Source organism: Rhinopithecus roxellana, chromosome 21 (genome assembly GCF_007565055.1).
Source record: "Rhinopithecus roxellana isolate Shanxi Qingling chromosome 21, ASM756505v1, whole genome shotgun sequence".
In the NCBI taxonomy this organism is placed as follows: domain Eukaryota; kingdom Metazoa; phylum Chordata; class Mammalia; order Primates; family Cercopithecidae; genus Rhinopithecus; species Rhinopithecus roxellana.
Genome location: NC_044569.1, coordinates 5,396,630 through 5,416,489, shown reverse-complemented (window position 1 = coordinate 5,416,489; position 19,860 = coordinate 5,396,630). Strand labels below are relative to the sequence as shown.

The 19,860-nt window shown below is 40.2% G+C and overlaps 1 protein-coding gene and 1 non-coding gene across 4 annotated transcripts in view; both read left to right on the top strand.

Annotated features, from left to right (window-relative positions):
• The window catches only part of SPIRE1 (spire type actin nucleation factor 1), a 190,787-nt gene that overhangs the window by 100,988 nt on the left and 69,939 nt on the right, over window positions 1-19,860 (top strand). For all 3 annotated transcript variants that reach the window (XM_010375678.2, XM_010375650.2, XM_030925978.1), the window contains one exon: window positions 6,153-6,278. In XM_010375678.2, the coding sequence (XP_010373980.2) occupies window positions 6,153-6,278 (126 nt within the window). The remainder of the gene's footprint in view (window positions 1-6,152; window positions 6,279-19,860) is intronic.
• LOC115895580 lies at window positions 8,159-8,260 on the top strand. The gene has a single exon (XR_004055770.1). It is a non-coding gene; the product is annotated as a small nucleolar RNA U13 (small nucleolar RNA).

The window sequence follows — 19,860 nt, the reverse complement described above, 5'->3', positions numbered from 1 at the left end:
AGTCCCAGCTACTCGGGAGGCTGAGACAGGAGAATGGCGTGAACCCGGGAGGCGGAGCTTGCAGTGAGCTGAGAGCCGGCCACTGCACTCCAGCCTGGGCGGCAGAGCAAGACTCCGTCTCAAAAAAAAAATAAAAAAATAAAAAATAAATAAATAAATAAAAATTTCTCCATATTCTAGGCCTTAAAGCAAGTCTTAACAAATTTCAAAGGGTTAAAATTACATAGGAAATGTTCTGTTACCATAGTGGAATTAAGCCAGATATGAATAATAAAAAGATTTTATTATTTCCACATATACTTGGAAATTAAGAAACTGCTTTTAAATGCCCGAAGAGTCAAAGAAGAAATCACAATGGAGATAAACTGAATAACGAATGCCTGGATGCAGACTAGGCTCAGTGGCTCATGCCTATAATCCCAGCACTTTGGGAGGCCAAGGCAGGTAGATCGCTTGAGGCTAAAAGCAAATATGCTGCATAAAGGGGTGATGCACATCCCGGGCAGGACAGTGCAGGACAGTGTGAGATTTCAGCATGCAACTCAGAACAGCATATAATTTAAAGCTTAGGATTTATTTGTTTCTGGAATTTTCCATTTAATATTTTCGGACGCAGTTGACCACAGGTAAATGAAGCCATGGAGAGTGAAACTGTACATTAGGAGGAACTACTGTACTTTAAATCCTAATAATTGCTAAGAAGAAAATGCAGAATGCAGTGATTAAAAAGTAACAGAGAGGCCAGGTGCAGTGGTTCACACTTGTAATCCCAGCACTTTTTGAGGCCGAGGTGGACAGATCACCTGAGGTCAGGAGTTTGAGGCCAGCCTGGCCAACATGGTGAAACTCTGTCTCTACTAAAAATACAAAAAATAGTCGGGCATAGTGGTGTGAGCCTGTAATCCCAGCTACTTGGGAGGCTGAGGCAGGAGAATCGCTTGAACCTGGGAAGTGGAGGTTGCAGTGAGCCAAGATCACGCCACTTCACTCCAGCCTGGGCAACAAGAGTGAAACCCCATTTCAAAAAAAAAGTAACAGAGAAATTAGAGGTGAGTAGTGCATCTAGAAAGGACAAACGGGGAAGACATTCTAAGCAGGTGACATTGAAATCAACACCTGGAGGGTGAAGAATCAGCAAAAAGATTGGTGTGTTTTAAAGAAACAAGTCTAGGATTACCAAAACAAAGTGGAAAGAAGAGCCACAAATGGGATTTGAGAGGCAGGTGTGAACTATAGATGATGAAGGACTTGAGGAACACAGAAGAGTTTGGGATTTAAGTTCAGTGGGAGTCACTGGCCCTCCCGTGCCTGGGATATTCTTTCCTTAGGTCTGTGCTTGGCTCACTCCAATCTTCCTTGAGCTCTCTGCTCTGGTGCCACCTACTGACCAGTCTTTCCAGATTATCGCCCCTCCCCACCACTGGCCTCATTTTCTACCTCTCACCTGCTTTCTCTCTCTCTCTCTCTCTCTCTTTCTTTTTCTTTCTTTCTTTTCTCTCTTCTCTTTCCTCTCTCTCTCTCTCTCTCTCTCTCTCTCTCTCTCTCAGTGCAGTAACGTGATGGCGTGATCTCGGCTCACTGTAGCCTCCACCTCCCAGGTTCAAGCAATTCTCCTGCCTCAGCCTCCCGAGTAGCTGGGATTACAGGCACCCGCCACCACGTCCAGCTAATTTTTGTATTTTTGGTAGACACGGGGTTTCACTATGTTGGCCAGGCTGGCCTCAAACTCCTGACCTCAGGTGATCCACTCACTTCAGCCTCCCAAAGTGCTGAGATTGCAGGCGTGAGCCACCACATCTGGCCTATTTTTCTTAATAGTAGCTGTTATTCCCAACGTGTGTGTGTATGTGTATGTTTAAGGGTCTGAGACACCCATTACTAGTTTTGAGAGGAACAGGACATTGACTTGCTCAATACTGTATTAGTCCTTTTTCACACTGCTGATAAAGACATAACCTGAAAACGGGAAGAAAATATAGGTTTAATGGACTCACAGTTCCACGTGGCTAAGGAGGCCTCATAATCATGGCGGAAGTCAAGGAGGAGCAAGTCACATCTTACATGGATGGCAGCAGGCCAAAAAAGAGCTTGTGCGGGGAAACTCCCCCTTGTGAAACCATCAGATCTCATGAGACTTATTCACTGTGGGGAGAACAGCACGGGGAAGACCTGCCCCCATGATTCAGTTACCTCCTACCAGGTCCCTCCTACAACACGTGGGAATTCAAGATAGATTTGGGTGGGGACACAGCCAAACCATATCAAATGCTGTGTCTTCTTTCTGCCACAGTGCCTGGTACGTAGTCCGCACTTGGTGAGTATTGTTTGAATCAATGATTGAATGCTTTTAAGCAGGGGATGAACATAATCCAAATTACATTTATAAAAGATTTTGCCTGTCAAGTGGAGAAGAACCGTGTAGATGTGTGAGAGAGGAAGTTAGGAGTCCTCTAATGAAAGAAAATGGTGGCTGTGACTGTGATGATGGTGGAGGAGATGGAGAAAAGTAGAGAGCTGTCAGGTGGTATATTTTGAAGGTAGAAACAACAAGACTTACTGATGGATTGGATATGAGTGGTATGGGAATAAAGAATAATCAAGGATGACTGTCAGCTGGGCATGGTGCCGCACACCTGTAATCCCAGCTACTCAGGAGGCTGAGGCAGGAGTATTGCCCGAGCCCAAGAGTTCAAGACCAACTTGGGCAACATAGCAAGACCCTATATTAATGGGGGCAAAAAAGGATGACTTTTAGAGTTGTTTGAGCTGTCTTTGTGACTTCTGAGTGGAAATGCTAAGTACATGGCCATACGTTTTTAGCATAAAGGGCTGGCCTGGAATAGGAATTGAGGAGTTATCAGCCTACAGGTGGCATTTAAAGCCATTAGACTAGACAAGGGCAGCTACAGTAAGCAGAGGATCCCCAAAGATCCAAGACTGAGCCTCCAAAAACCTCAGCATTTCAGTGTAATTTAGAAGTCCATACGTAGAGCAAAGAGGAGAGACAGATTTATATAACAGGTTACATAAACCAGTCCTCTCTTTTTTTTTTTTTTTTTTTTTGAGACGGAGTCTCGCTCTGTCGCCCAGGCTGGAGTGCAGTGGCGCAATCTCGGCTCACTGCAAGCTCCACCTCCCGGGTTTACGCCATTCTCCTGCCTCAGCCTCCCGGTAGCTGGGACTACAGGCGCCGCCACCTCGCCCGGCTCGTTTTTTGTATTTTTTAGTAGAGACGGGGTTTCACCGTGTAGACCAGGATGGTCTCGATCTCCTGACCTCGTGATCCACCTGTCTCGGCCTCCCAAAGTGCTGGGATTACAGGCTTGAGCCACCGCGCCCGGCCAGTCCTCTCTTTTTAGAGATAAATGGAAACCCAGCAATGTTAAATAACTTGTCCAAGGTCATATAATCTAATTTTGTCCCCCTAACCCCTGATGTCCCTTTTTTGTAACTACAAAAATGATTTTGTTGCATGCTTACTGTATACCATGCTCTATGCTTTAAGTACTTTAAGAACATTATTCTCTTTAATATAAAGATAATTACATTTATTTTAGGGTAGAATGGAAAAGAACTCGGGCTCCAAAGTCAGACTACCTGGTTTCGGTTCCATTTCTGCCATTGACTAGCTGTCTAACCTTGGGCAAATTACTTACCTGGTCTAAATCTCAGTTTCCTGATCTCTAAATTGGGTTTTTGTAAGGGACCCCTTGCAATTCCATATGAATTTTAGGATCAGCCTTTTCATTTCTTAAAGAAAGGCTGTTGGGATTTTGTTAGGGATTGCATTCAATCTGTTGATCACTTTGGGTAATGTTGTTGCCTTCACCACATTGTCTCCCAACGTATGAATACAAGATGTCTTTCTGTTTATTTAGGTGTTCTTTAACTTCTTTTACAATATTTTGTACTCTTCAGTGTATAAGTCTTACACCTCCTTAGCAAAATTCCTTAGCAAAATTTTCTTAGCAAATTCCTTAGCAAAATTCCTTCCAATTGATGCAACTGTAAATGGAATGATTTTCTTGACCTCATCTTGTTCTCTGGCCGTGTGTAGAAATACAACTGATTTTGTTTGTTAATCATGTATTCTGCAACTGCTGAAATTGCTTACTAACTCTAGTAATATCACTTTAGATTTTCTATGTGTAGGATTGTCATATGCATTTTAAAAAGCATTTTTTAGACCTAGCTATTACCTTTACACCAGTGTTTTTAAAGTTGCGTTTTACAATCAGTGAATGGGTTGTGAAATCCCAATAGTGAATGTGCAAGTTTTGTTTTGTGAAGCTTTTGTATGTATAGCATGCACATATGCATGCATTTGTGTATAATATGTAAATATATATAAATTTATTTCTTACTGTGGATAGCGTTTGAAAACTTTGAAACCCAGTGGCTTTATGCCATTTCATTATGTAACTGGAATATAAGATTAGGGTAAGTTACATAAGGTAAAGCCTTAGTAGTTGTATTTCATTACCTTGAATGGCAATTCTGTATTGCAAGATGTTTTCTAAATACAAAACTAATTGAGCAAAAGCTATACTGTTTATTAGTGGCTCTGTGAGCAATAAACTTGTGAGATTTCTGCTTTTCATGCTTCTGGATAAATCAGTTTTTAGCTGTTTTTGATACTGTGAAGAAGGTTTCCTATTCATACTAGAGATATTTTCTTGAGAACGTATTTTATGAAAGATAGTGATCCAACTATTAGATTGTATAAGATGCTTACTATACATGAAAACAAAAAGCCACATTATTAAGCATATTACAAACTACAAAGATGTCATTTATTCTTTAATTAATAGAAATTATTAAAAATAAGATGTATATTTTTAGTTATTGTATTAGTATCCAGTTTACTGACTGTAGTAAGAAATTAAGAGAACTTATAGCTTGTTAGTGCAAATGAAGTACTTTAAAATGTAATGATTGTACGTGGATACAAATTATTTTATAGAAAGATAAAATTATTCCTGTGTATGGGACTCTTAATAGGATGTCTTTCCAGTCTGATACACTAAATGGTGTTTGATTTTTCTAAATTGCTTTGCATGATATTAAGTTGCACCTTTTACCCACAAGTCGTTGTATGGGGATTATTATGAAGTGTGTACGGTAAAGGACATTAGGGCTGTAGGCAGCACCCGTGGCCTTACGTTGCCCTCTGCCCTCTTTCCTCCACTCCCCATCTACTGATGAGGCAGCTTCCCTGAGGTCCACGTTTTGTTGACGTTCTTTTTTTTAACTATGTTACAAAATTGAACATGTGTTGGAATGAGCCTGGCTTCAGAACCCAGTAGGGACTGCCTGTGTTTGAATTCTTCTCCCTCATGGTAACCGTGTGACGATGGACAGACAAGTCATGTGACTCCTCTTAGCCTCAGTTTCTTTTTCCATAAAATGATAATTCAGCATTACATTGAAGAGTAAATGGTATTGTGTTGGATATATGACATGTCAAATACTGTAGCTGGCATGATAATTGCTTAATAAATGGTAACTGTTTAAAAACTGGAGCCATCATCAGTACACAGTAAATGGTGGTTCCCTTTCTGTTCCCAAACAAAACTTTTACATATGTCCTATCATTTTCAAATAAAAGCTAATTCTAGTAAACTCATCTGTGCTGTTGGGTCTGTTAGTTAGTGGACCACTTTTTCCCATGTAATTGTGTAGACTTTACGATGGTCTTGTGGTACATGAAGCCCTGGATGATGGGAATTGCCTGGCTATCTAATATGAAAATACAGATGTGGGGGCTGTGTCTGTTTTTTTGTTTTTTGTTTTTTTTCTGAGATGGAGTCTCACTCTGTCACCCATGCTGGAGTGCAGTGGCGTGATCTCTGCTCACTGCAACCTCCGCCTCCCAGGTTCAAGCGATTCTCCTGCCTCAGCTTCCTGAGTGGCTAGGATTACAGGCATGTGCCACCACGCCCAGCTAATTTTTATATTTTTAGTAGAGACAGGGTTTCAGCATGTTGGTCAGGCTAGTCTCAAACTCTTGACCTCATGATCCATCTGCTTTGGCCTCCTAAAGTGCTGGGATTACAGGCATGAACCACTGCGCTCTGCTCGTGTCTGTTTTTAGGTACAAAAAGAAAACCCAAATATTAACGAAGCACCATTTTTATTTTCCCCTTCTGTAGTTGTGTGCTGCTCATCTCCCTACTGAATCAGATGCACCAAATCATTATCAGGCAGTATGTCGTGCACTGTTTGCAGAAACAATGGAGCTCCATACATTTCTGACCAAAATTAAGAGTGCAAAGGAGGTGAGTACTACTGCTTTGATATTTATTGGCATTGTTTGATTGGCTTGGCATGCATTTGATATTTATTGGAAGAGAAACCTAAATTTTCAACATTGTCCACGCTATTGTTTTAAAAGATTTATTACCATCCTTTAGATGAGTGCTGAAAGTCATTTAGGAAAGAAGCAACTTAGGTAAAATTAAATCTATTCTTTTAAAATGTCAGCAGTGTGAACCATTTAAGAAACAGATTTTCATACAGATTCCTTGCAAATGGAAATAAATGTTACTGAACTAGTTCAGTCCATTCCCATGTGACTTGCTTTCCACCCCCCTTTCTCTTCTGTCCATTCTGAAACATGTTAGGACCTCTTCCAGAAAGGGAGAAAGGCTCAGAAAAGAGGTGACACTCACATCTGATCATTTGTTTTATTTATTATTTATTTATAAGGTGAGTCACCATGTGTTACATAGGTGGTTGTGAAGATTCAGTGAGACCTTATGTAAAATAGCACAGCATCTGGCAGAAAGTGAGAGCTCAGTATATGTTAGGTAATGGATATCTGTATTAGTCAGGGTTGTCCAGAGAGAGCCAGTGGGATATATAGATATACAGGTATGTGAAAGGGGCCAGGTGCAGGCTCATGCCTGTAATCCCAGCTACTTGGGAGGCTCAGACAGGAGGATCACTTGAGGCCAGGAGTTCAAGATATATGAGAGGGAGTTTATTAGGGGAATTGGCTCATGTCATTATGGAGGCTGAGAAGTCCCATGACAGACTGTCTGCAAGCTGGAGACCCTGGTATTCCAACAGCGCAGCTCAGTCCAAGTCCAAAGACCAAGGGTAGGAGAAGGAAAGTCTATCCCAGCACCAGGAGAGAGAGAGGCCAATTTTCCTTCCTCTGTTTTTATTCTGTCCAGAGCCCCAGCCAAATGGATGGTGTCCACCTAAACTGAGGGCAGCACTTAGTCCACTCAGACTCACACACTAGTATCCTCTGGAAACACACTCACCTAAATACATACCTAAACAGTGCTTTACCAGTTCTCTAAGTATTCTTTCATTCAGTCAAGTTGACACCTAAAATTTACCATCACAGCGCCCTTTCTTTTATAACTAACCTATAGGGTTTATAAGAAGCACTAGGCTAAAACTTACCATGACCCACAGTTTGGGGAAGAACACATGCTGGATGTGTAAGCAAGAAAGGAAAAACTAAACTATTTGCCCAATAAGATGTACTTAGCCCTGGTAATAAGTAGGTGATGGATGTCTCAGGCAGATCACCCGTAATAAATCACCCTTAAATAGATCCGTTGTATGTATATGAAGAAGAGCTCTAAGCATCCCTCCTCTGCTCTAGCTAGGGTACTGCTTATAGTCTATCTTTTTATGATAGGGCAATGAAAAACTTTGCCTTTTTCTTGTTTTAATTTTATTAAATTGGATCAAGGAGGAAAGTTGTCAACAGAGTAGAAAAAAGGTGAATTATATGTTAAGAATAAATGTGTGTGTGTGTGTGTGTGTGTGTAATGGATTAGCTGTTCTCCTTGAGCAGAACCAGAGGAATATGAAAAGTGGGAAGTGGGATCTGATTAAAAGCTTCAAAGTGAACATCCAAAGGCATATCCTCAACTAGGTTTTCTCAAATAGTAGAAAAGATTACTTTTTAAGGCTGTCATTACCTTTCCCAGCTTGTTAAGACTGAGATTGCTTTCCCCAGAGCATTATTTTTAGAGTGTACGTGTACGATCCTGTGGGGTTAATAGAGGAAATTAAATGAGCTCTTAAAGTCCTTCCAACACTGGCATTCTTAGAAACTGTTTCTGAGCTTAAATAGAACAATATTAGTATTTTTACTACTCTACTGCGGTGAGCATTTAAAAAATGTTTGCTCTTGATCCGTTTGCAGTTCCAAAGCGTGGTGATTGGATATTCACACTTGTGTGTGAGATGTTCCTTTTTCTAGACATTGTTATGTCAGCACATTACTCATCTGATGTAAAAAAATATATATTTTTTTGCTCTTGATTAAAATTTTGCTTTGCCAGATACGCAAACACACTTTCAAAAAGAGGTTCAAACATTATTAAAGTTTATTTAAATAAAAAGCTGACAGGTGGAGTAAAACTGCTGTGTGGCAGCGCCTGCAGAAACTGGCCAGGCTGACCGGGGTTGGGCCCTCACAGCTGGTTGGAATTCCAGCCACGTCTCTCACCCTGTCACCACCCCAAGGCTAGGACTTTATAGGCATTAGTTCCATCCTGTTTGCATATCTCCTTCTCTGTTTCTACTCTGTTGATCTCCGTATCACCCTTTCCCAGTATTCTCTGGAAACTACACTCCATTTTGAAAAGAGTCCCCTCAGGCCCTAAGGGTAGTGCTTTCTCTTGCTTTCCTCCTGTGGGAAGCTGGTCTTTCCTCTACATCTCCCTGTTTTGATTGGGGTGGGTTTGCTAATATTCTGTCTCTCCCCTGCTGCCTGCCAGTAATCAGCCTTCATCCTCATTGAAACACCCTTCTTCCTTTGAAGCTCCTGTCATCACTTCTCTCATTTTGAGTGATTTCCTAGACAAAGCGAGCACATAAATTGCCTATCAACACTAAGGTTTCAGGAATGTAAGTTTCTTTTACCTCTACAATGTATAAGGTTTTCTTGAAATGATAGAACATCTTTATACATGTTAGTTTGTGTATGTAAATGGTTTCAACCTTTTCTCAAAAATACTGTTTTCACACTAAAAAATACTATTCGTTAATTTGATTTTTTTCTGAAGATCTCAAAATACTTTAAAAGTATTTTAAGACTCACTCTTTATACCTATGAGTTAGTGTGTACCAAGTGGAATTTTTGAAACAATAGACTCTGATTCAACAAAATTAAAAATTGGTTATCAACAATGTTTCAAACTACCTTATATCTTATATAAGATACCTTATATCTTACACCTTATATATGTGTGTGCATGAATGCATATAAATTGGGGTGGAAGCATAGTGTCAGAACATTTGAGCTCAGTTGCTGATAATGTATCTGATTTGATAGTCCAAAAGTGCTTTAATTATACTAAATTTCTTATATGCCAAATTGGCAATTTATTAAAATATAAAATCTACCATCTGTTTTCCAATGTTGTGCTTGTTCTGTAAAGTGTTAAGTGCGTTTACTGAACCTGGCTGCTTTATAAAGCACAGCGCCTGGTTCATCATCTATTTATTTTGAAAGCAAATTTGTTTATATTCTAATCCCTTTCATGGTGTGATGATTTTCTTCTTAAACAACCAATGAGCTCCTTTAAGGTTATTCTTTGAATGATAAAGATTTGGGTAGGCCTGCTGTTACTTTGTCTCTTAAGCAATGTGATATCCTTGAAAGTAAGTACACATTACTGTGTCTCCTAAGCAATTGGATATCCTTGTAAGTTAAGTATAGCTGGAGGCACTGTCGAAGCAATCCATTGAGTGCATCAGGTTGTATGAAAGAAGAGCCACCCTGCCCTGCTGCCAGTGACACCACCATATTCCAGAGCCATACTGCAGGGGTAGCTGGTGAGCCTGTGCTGTGCAGAGGGGGCAGTTACAATTGTAAAATTTTTTGTTGGAGAAAATGAAATTGTATTAATGGTAGTATCCTTTAACCTATTTGTGGTCCAGGTAATTTTCTGATCATCAGTCCCCAGTTTTGTTATTGTTACATAAAATTATTTATCATTACCTAAAACTTAAACCCTGCTTCTTTACTGTGTTATATTCATACAGCTCCTTTATAAAATGCCTTCTCTTCCTTACTCCATTTGATTCTTGTAACAATTCTGTGACTCTTTGTAAATTAGTAAACTAAGGCTTTGAGAGATTAGAGATGCACATAGAAGTAAGTTCTCAGTGCTGCTAACAGCATTTTCATCCTCATCACACCCTTCAGTCCAGCAAAGGTGTTCCACTACATGGAAGTTACTGCTGTTTTCCTCTAAGAGTGTCACATAAAATACGCTGTTAGATGAAGCTAAAGAGAGAGTTCCAAAGAAAATGGAGATAGATACTTTGATGTAGGTTTCTGAGCAGTCTTGGAGAGAGAATATGTGAGTGAGAGAGACTGATATTTGGCTTTGGAGAGAAGAGGGTTTATGAGGGAATGCGTGGGCACGCACATGCTGGTGTTAGGGGTTGATGGTCCTGCATATGCACATAAATGGGATGGGGGGGTACCATGTAAAGTTCAGGTATGAAATAAGAGGGAGGCCAGGCACGATGGCTCATGCCTGTAATCGCAGCACTCTGGGAGCCCAAGGCAGGAGGATCACTTGAAGCCAGGAGTTCAAGACCAGCATGGCCAGCAAGGCAAGACCTCATCTATTAACTAACTAACTAAATAACTAAATAAATAAATAAAGAGGGAGATGTGAAATGGGAAAAGATAGAGTATCATAGAAGTGTCAAAGACTGAGATAAAATAATTTTAAGACTAGAAAGTCAGTTGATTTTTTTCTGATACATTCCTAGCATGGTCTAGCCATCATTGCTTCCATGTTGAGAGTGTGCAGTATGCTCGCCAAATTCTCCAGTAATACATTGTTTCATAGTGGCAGTATAATGATATTATAGTAGGAACTTGATGTATCATAGAAGTACACTGGTTTAGAAGAATTTTTTGAAAGCTTTCTTTAAAGCAAATAACTCATTTTTAAATTTATTTCATAATTTGAAATATTCATATTAACACTGATCTTTTTTAAAATCCCCTTTATTGGTGAATCATACCATTCATTATTCATGTAACTTCTTAAAATCAAACAGCATTTGCAAGATTTCTGTTTCCTCATCTTTAAAAATGTGGAGGAAGGCCTGGCGCTCAGTGGCTCAATTCTGTAATCCCAGCACTTTGAGAGGCCGAGGCCAGGTGTTTGAGACCAGCCTGAGCAGCATAGCAAGATCCTAAAATCCTGGAATCCTAGCTGCTTGGGAGGCGGAGACAGGAAGATCTTTTGAGCCCGGGAGTTTAAGGCTGCAGTGAGCTATGATCTCACAACTGTGCTCCCGCCTTAGTAATAGAGTGAGACCCTGTATCTAAAAACATAAAAATGGGGGAGGGGGCAAGACATGTTAAGCTTCCGTCTAGTCTTAAAATTTTATGCAGAAAATACAATTTGTGTGACTAATTTTTTTGTTCTATTTATTCAACAAGCTTTTCCTCATTTTTGTTATTAGTCTTATAGTGTAGTCTTATAGTGTAGATAAATATAGTCTTATTTATCTGTATACAGATAAATAAGTCCTTTCCTGGTAAAATTTTCTATGAAATTATTGTATACTGTTTTATTTTATATGTTAAATTTGAGATAGATCTTACAGAAAAGCAGTTCAGTGTTGTAGATAAATTAATCAAAATTGAGGATGCTGTAGGCCTTTTAAAAACACAAATTTAACTTTTTAAAATTGGTAAGCTAGCTATAACATTCAATACTGACATTACTACTATATTGATGTCAGTATAGGCTAAAAATAAAATAATTTTCACAATCTACTGGTAGAAAATCCTTGTACAGAATAAATTCCTGATACAATAACATTAGTCATCAGTGAATGAACAGTGAAAATAATTGCGCATTGTATAGTATGTGTTCATGATATCGCAGCAAGAACTTTATAAGGCATGTAAAATAGATTTTTAATGTCCTAATTTCTTTTCTCTAGATTATGTACTCAAAGTGATGAAAATTTTCTCTCCTTGCACTTTCTTGTATCATTCATACACATAAACATCACCCAGACTAAGGTGGAATATTTCAAACATTTTGATCTTTGAGAGATAAGATGTCTAATATAGTTAACTCATCTTGGATTTCTTCAGCAATAGGCTCTACAGGTGTGGATTGTCATTTCTGATTATCTGATTATAACGATCTTTGCACTCATCTCAAGTGTGGCTGTACCTGTGGTGCTTAATTAGTTTCTTCACATATTAAATGCTTCTTTTTTTTTTTTTTTTGAGACAGAGTCTCGCTCTGTCGCCCAAACCGTAGTGCAGTGGCCAGATCTCGGCTCACTGCAAGCTCCGCCTTTCGGGTTCACGCCATTCTCCTGCCTCAGCCTCCCGAGTAGCTGGGACTACAGGCGCCCGCCACCTCGCCCAGCTAGTTTTTTGTATTTTTTAATAGAGACGGGGTTTCACCAGGTTAGCCAGGATGGTCTCGATCTCCTGACCTTGTGATCCGCCCGTCTCGGCCTCCCAAAGTGCTGGGATTACAGGCTTGAGCCACCGCGCCTGGCCTAAATGCTTCTTATAAGTGTTGTCTTCACTGACCCTTTCAAGTATGATTTTTCACTCACACCCTTCATACCTCAGCTGAAAGGACATCTCCTGAGGCCACCCCAGACACCTTTATATATTCAGCACACACTGCCTTTTTTTTTTTTTGAGACAGAGTCTCTCTCTGTCACCCAGGCTGGAGTGCAGTGCTGCAATCTCAGCTCACTGCAAGCTCCGCCTCCTGGGTTCATGCCATTCTCCTGCCTCAGCCTCCGAGTAGCTGGGACTACAGGCGCCCGCCACCTCGCCCAGCTAGTTTTTTGTATTTTTTAATAGAGACGGGGTTTCACCAGGTTAGCCAGGATGGTCTCGATCTCCTGACCTTGTGATCCGCCCGTCTCGGCCTCCCAAAGTGCTGGGATTACAGGCTTGAGCCACCGCGCCTGGCCTAAATGCTTCTTATAAGTGTTGTCTTCATTGACCCTTTCAAGTATGATTTTTCACTCACACCCTTCATACCTCAGCTGGAAGGACATCTCCTGAGGCCACCCCAGACACCTTTATATATTCAGCACACACTGCCTTTTTTTTTTTTTTTTTTTTTTTTTGAGACAGAGTCTCTCTCTGTCACCCAGGCTGTAGTGCAGTGCTGCAATCTCAGTTCACTGCAAGCTCCGCCTCCCGGGTTCATGCCATTCTCCTGCCTCAGCCTCCCGAGTAGCTGGGACTACAGGCGCCCGCCACCTCGCCCAGCTAGTTTTTTGTATTTTTTAATAGAGACGGGGTTTCACCAGGTTAGCCAGGATGGTCTCGATCTCCTGACCTTGTGATCTGCCCGTCTCGGCCTCCCAAAGTGCTGGGATTACAGGCTTGAGCCACCGCGCCTGGCCTAAATGCTTCTTATAAGTGTTGTCTTCATTGACCCTTTCAAGTATGATTTTTCACTCACACCCTTCATACCTCAGCTGGAAGGACATCTCCTGAGGCCACCCCAGACACCTTTATATATTCAGCACACACTGCCTTTTTTTTTTTTTGCGACAGAGTCTCTCTCTGTCACCCAGGCTGGAGTGCAGTGGCCGGATCTCAGCTCACTGTAAGCTCTGCCTCCCGGGTTCCCGCCATTCTCCTGCCTCAGCCTCCCGAGTAGCTGGGACTACAGGCGGCCGCCACCACGCCCGGCTAGTTTTTTGTAGTTTTTAGTAGAGACGGGGTTTCACCGTGTTAGCCAGGATGGTCTCGATCTCCTGACCTCGTGATCTGCCCGTCTCGGCCTCCCAAAGTGCTGGGATTACAGGCTTGAGCCACCGCGCCGGGCCTCACCAGTGTTCTTAATGGCGTCTAGAATGGTAAATCCTTTCCAGAAAGTTTTCGATGTGCTTTGCCCAAACCCATCAGAGGAATCACTGTCTATGACCACTATAGCCTTACAAAATGTAGTTCTTAAATAAGACTTGCAAGTAAAAATTATTCCTTGATCCATGGGCTGTACAATAGATGTTGTGTTAGCAGGCATGAAAAACAACATTAATCTTGTATATTTCCATCAGAGCTTTTGGGTGACCAAATGCATTGTCAGTGAGTGGTAATATTTTGAAAGAAATCTTTTTTGCCGTAAACAGATGTGCTGTCATCCGGTCTTTGTTGTTCCGTTTGTAGAGCACAGGCAGAGTAGAGTTAACATAATTATTTAGGGCCCTAAGATTTTCAGAATGGTAAATTAGCATTGATTTCAACTTCATCACCCACGTTGGCCCCTAACAAGAGAGTCACCCTGTTCTTTGAAGCTTTGAAGCCAAGCATTGATTTCTCTCTAGCTATGAAAGTCCCAGATGGCATCTTCTTCCAATATTAAATTGTTTTATCTGCATTGAAAATATGTTGTTTAAGGTAGCTACCTTCATCAGTTAACTACATCTTCTGGATAACTTACTGCAGCTTCTACATTCAGCCCTTGCTGCTTCACCTTGTACTTTTATCGCGTGGTGACAGCTCTTTCTCTTAAACCTAATGAACCCATCTCTGCTAGCTTCAAAGTTTGCTCCTGCAGCTTCTTCACCTTTTTCAGCCTTTATAGAATTGAAGAGTTTGGGCCCTGCTTAGGATTAGGTTTTGGTTTAAGGGAATGTTGTGGCTGGTTTGATCTTCTACCAGACCACTAAAACTTTCTATCTGGAATTAAAGCTGTTTTGCCTTCTTATCGTTCGTGTTCACTGGAGTAGCACTTTTAATTTCCTTTAAGAGCTTGTCCTTGCATTCACAACTTGGCTGTTTGGTGCAAGGAGCCTAGCTTTCAGCCCATCTTTGCTTTTGACATCCTTCCTCACCAAACTTAATTATTTCTAGCTTTTGATTTAAAGTGAGAGACTTGTGACTCTTCCTTTCACTTGAACACATAAAGGCCATTGTGGGGTTATTAGTTGGTCTAATTAAATTATCATTGTGTCTCACGGAATAGGGAGGCCCCAGGAGAGGGAGAGAAATGGGGGAATGGCTAGTGAGTGCAACAGTCAGAACACACATTTATCAATTAGGTTTGTTGTCTTATATGGACACTATCATGAGCACCCCAAAGCAATGACAGTAGTAACATCAAAGATCACTCCTCACAGGTCTCCATAACAGATTTAATTTAAAAAACATGAAATATTATGAGAATTACCAAAATGTGACAGAAAGACATGTAGTGAGCCCATGCTGTAGGAAAAATGGCACCAACAGATTTGTCGAACTCAGGGTTGCTGCAAACCTTCAATTTGTAAAAGCACAGTCTTTTGCCAGGCGTGGGGTGGCTCACATCTGTAATCCCAGCACTTTGGGAGGCTAAGGCGGGCAGATCACTTGAGGTCAGGAGTTTGACACCAGCCTAGCTGACATGGTGAAACCCCATCTCTACTAATACTGCAAAAATTAGCCAGGTGTGGTGGTGCGCACCTATAATCCCAGCTACTCGGGAGGCTGAAGCACAAGAATTCCTTGAACCTGGGAGGCAGAGGTTGCATTGAGCTGAGATCACGTGCCGCTGCACCCCACCTGGGCAACAGAGTAAAACTATGTCAAAAAAAAAAAAAAAAAAAAAAAAAAACCCGCAGTATCTGCTATGTACAACAAAGCGAAAGGCAGTTAAAATGAGGTATGACTGTACATATATTATTTCAGTTAGCCCTATGCAAGAAATCATAACTTGATGAAATTACTGAGTTCAGTTTATCTTAAATAAAACTAAAAAATATTTTACCTAAAATGAAAAATTACATACATGTATATAAAGTATCTTCTGTTGCTGGGGGAGAAACAGTGTTTTTTAAATTGACCAGGCTGTTATGAATTGGTTTTTGTCTGTTTTTAAAATTTTATAGCCACACTTTATAGTCTGTAAATTGGTTGAAAAATCAAATGTAAGTATTTCCCACCCCCTAATCTTTTATCAAGCCAGTAGCCAAATCCACCGGTGTCATAGGGCCAATTGCACGTTAACTAACTCACACTGAGACACCTGTTTGTGACATGGTTTCTGCTTATTTTCTGCTTGAATAGGCTTGCAAAGACAAAGCCCCAAGACGTCTGTCTCATTCACAGATTGAAGGGTATTTTAATCAGCTTTCTCATATTCCTTGCCTATTCCTCGGCTCATGCCAACACCTCCAGTAATAAAATTCTGGCATTTAAGTTGGCTGGAAGTTTCTTTCTAGACCTAAAATAGGTTTCTATCCCTCCAAGTGCTGAACATACCACTTTTTGACAGAAAATCCACTACCAGATGTCTTTTTGTAAGTGTGCCATGTGTTCATTTTAATGAGATCATTCAGCATTTGTAATGTTCAGGGTCCTTGCTGCTGTCTGTCTTTTTTCTGTTTGATTTGTTAGTTTTGTTGTGAGTGTTGGTAATATGCCGTGCACTGGTCTCATCAGTGAGGAGTAAATCTCTCTCTTCCCTCCCTGTCATTGCTCTTAGCGCTGCTCTCCCTGTTAGAAGGTTTCACAAGAATACTTTACTGAAAGCTCGTGGAAGAACTCTGCCACCTTTCAGATCCTGCAGCTTTTAAAACTTCATTTATTTTTAACAAAAAATTTCACATGGTTCAAAACCCAGGAGGTATAAAAATATTACATTAAATTGTACCCTTCTATTTCTGTCTCCTACCCACACTCTCCCTATATACGCAACAAATATTAAGTTCTTTTTTATCTTTGCAGAGAGATTTTATGTATAACAAGTGCGTATCAGTATTTTCTTCCTCTTTTCACTTTTAAACTTTCCTTTTTTATTTAATTATATGTCTTAGAGATAATTTCATATCAGTAAATAGTTTTCACATCTGTAGGCCTTTATAATCTGTTTTGTGGATATGCTGTAATGAGTTTAACCAGTCCTATGTTGACAGCTATTAAGTAATTTCTATTCTTTTGCTATTACAAACAGTGGTGTCATGGATAATTTTTAACCTATTTTTCGTGAGTGTGAGCATAACTGTAGGGTAAATTCCTAGAAGTAGACTTGCTGAGTCAAAGGAAATGTGCATTTATAATTTTTATAAAGTATTACAATACTGGCCTTCATAGAGGTTTACTAGTTGATACTGTCCTTAGCAGTGTGTGAGGATGTCTGTTCTCCTGCGTCTTCACTATGTGTTTTCACAGTGATAATTGAACGTTAGTATCTTAACAGTTTTAATTGGCGTTTTTCCTATTATAAATGAGATCAGATATCTTTTCATATACTGAAGAATCATTTGTCAATTGCTTGTTCGTTTCCTTTGTCCATTTTTCTGATGAGTCGTTGGTCTTACTAATTTGTCTTTACTAGGAAACTAACTCTTTGTGATATAATTTGTAAATATTGTCGGTGATATTTTAATGGTGATTTTTACCATCATCACTGCATTTCTATAGGTGTGAAGAGCTGATGAGTGTAAAAACAGAAAAGGCGGATGTGTATCAGGAGATAATGTCAGTGCAGCTATGTAGAGCAGAGACGTTCGTTAGAGAGAGAGCGCGTGCACGTGTGCGAACATACGTGTATAGGTACAAAAAATACTGGAAGAATAGAGGAATTCTAGGAATTCTTTCCTAGAACCTAGAAATGAATTGCTTTCATTTTTATGACTTTATCTATAGTTTTTCTAATTTCTGTAATTAACCATATAAATTCGAATTAAGTAGTACAGAATATCGGTTTATAGTTTATCTTAACATTTTACATTTTTTATTCAATAAAATGCTCTTGGCTTTTTTCATAATTGCTGTAGTTGTTATTTGGCCACCATTCACCAACCCCTCAGGGAGGAGAAGCGTGATATATCTTTAAGAATGCGCCATAAAGCTTGACACAAACATAAATCATATTCTTTAGTACTTAGCCATTAACTCTGCATGGGAGACTTCCATTTTTCAGAACAACTGCTACAACTTTTTACTGGGTTTTTGTACCCTAATTTCTGAAATATTAATTTGGGACTAGTCAATATGATAAAATATTTTTTCCCTCTTTTCAGATAAAATATATTTGAATTAAGAAGTCATAGCTCATAAGCTGCATGACTGATATTCGTTTTTTAATTTATTATAGACAATATTGTGAAATAATGTCAGTCGTGAAATGTATTTAATATTCTTTATGTAAGTATTTCTTTGGTTTTTTTGTTTTGTTTTTGTTTTTGTTTTGAGACAGGGTCTGGCTCTGTCATCTATGCTGAGATAATCTCATGCAGTGGTACAATCTCAACTTACTGCAACCTCTGCCTCCCGGCCTCAAGCAATCCTCCCACCTCAGCCTCCAAGTAGTTGGGACTACAGGCATGAGCCACTGTGCCTAGCAGGAATTTGTTGCTTTGCTTTGCTTTGCTTTGCTTTTTTCTCTCCTCTCCTCTCCTCTCCTCTCCTCTCCTCTCCTCTCCTCTCCTCTCCTCTCCTCTCCTCTCCTCTCCTCTCCTCTCCTCTCCTCTCCTCCTCCCCTCCCCTCCCCTCCCCTCCCCTGCCCTCCCCTGCCCTCCCCTGCCCTCCCCTGCCCTCCCCTCCCCTCCCCTGCCCTCCCCTCCCCTCCCCTGCCCTCCCCTCTTTTCTTTTCTTTCTTTTTTTTTTTTGGAGACTGGGTCTTGCTCTTTTGCCCAGACTGGAATGCGGTGATGCAGTCACAGCTCACTGCACTCCCAGCACCCAGGTTCTGGGAGTCCTTCTGCCTCATCCTCCCAAAGTGCTGGGATTAAAGTTGTGAGCCATCATACCTGGCCTGCATTAACATATTTTAACTGAGTTATTACAAATGTTTGTTGCCCACTGTGGTGGCTCATGCCTATAATTCCACCACTTTGGGAGTCTAAGACGGGCGGACCACTGAGCCCAGGAGTTCAAGACCAGCCTGGTCAACATGCAAAACCCTGTCTCTACTAAAAGTACAAAAATTAGCCGAGTGTGTTGGTACATGCCTGTAGTCCCTGCTACTCAGGAGGCTGAGGTGAAAGGATGGCTTGAGCCCAGGAAGTTGAGATTGCAGTGAGCCATGATCACACCATTGCAGCAGCTTGGTCAACAGAGTGAGACTCGGTCTCAATTAATTAAAAATTTGTTCAAGGAATTTTTGAAATATATTCCTTATTATAATACATTTTAAAATTTCTAACTGAAAACATGTACACATGGCATAGGGAATTAAGAAAGTTTAAATGGTGGAAATGGTGATCATTAAAATGCTGTCATAAAAATACTTTATTATATTATTTTAATATGTGAACATATATGTGAATAAGAAGGATTTAATTAGTAAAGGGGTACTTATATGTGAGCTGATGTTAAACCTGCATTTGACATACTTCTGATTCACAGAGTGGATTTTGTTTAAGTTGCCAGGAACTGAAAATGTTGGCATAGAGCAGTTCTAATTGCCAGCTTGAGAATGGTCATGTCAGAAATGGGAAGCATAATTGCCATGTGGGTTCTCCCAGTTAGAACTTTCTCACCATATCTCAAGCACAGGTTGACATCTGTTATTACATTTCTGCAAGCAAAAAAAAAAAAAAAAATCATTCAGAAGCTAAAGTATAATTGGCAGAAGCTTGAATCTAAAACAAGAAAAATCTGTACTTTCAGAGAGCTCATTTGTTTTTGCTGCTAACTAGAAAAATTGAGCTTTCTAGCCACATATTTGATCAAGCTTGTTTGATTACAGTATTTATAGATTCTAAGCTATCTACACCGATTTATTGCTGAATCAGGATTTTGATTTGATGAAGAGGCTGAGGAGAGGTATCATTTTGTGAAACACATTCACTTAGAATAAAACATTTTTGTGATGGAGTAAAAGTATTCACAATCCAATCCTCATAGATATTCACTGACTTACAATAACTAATACCTGC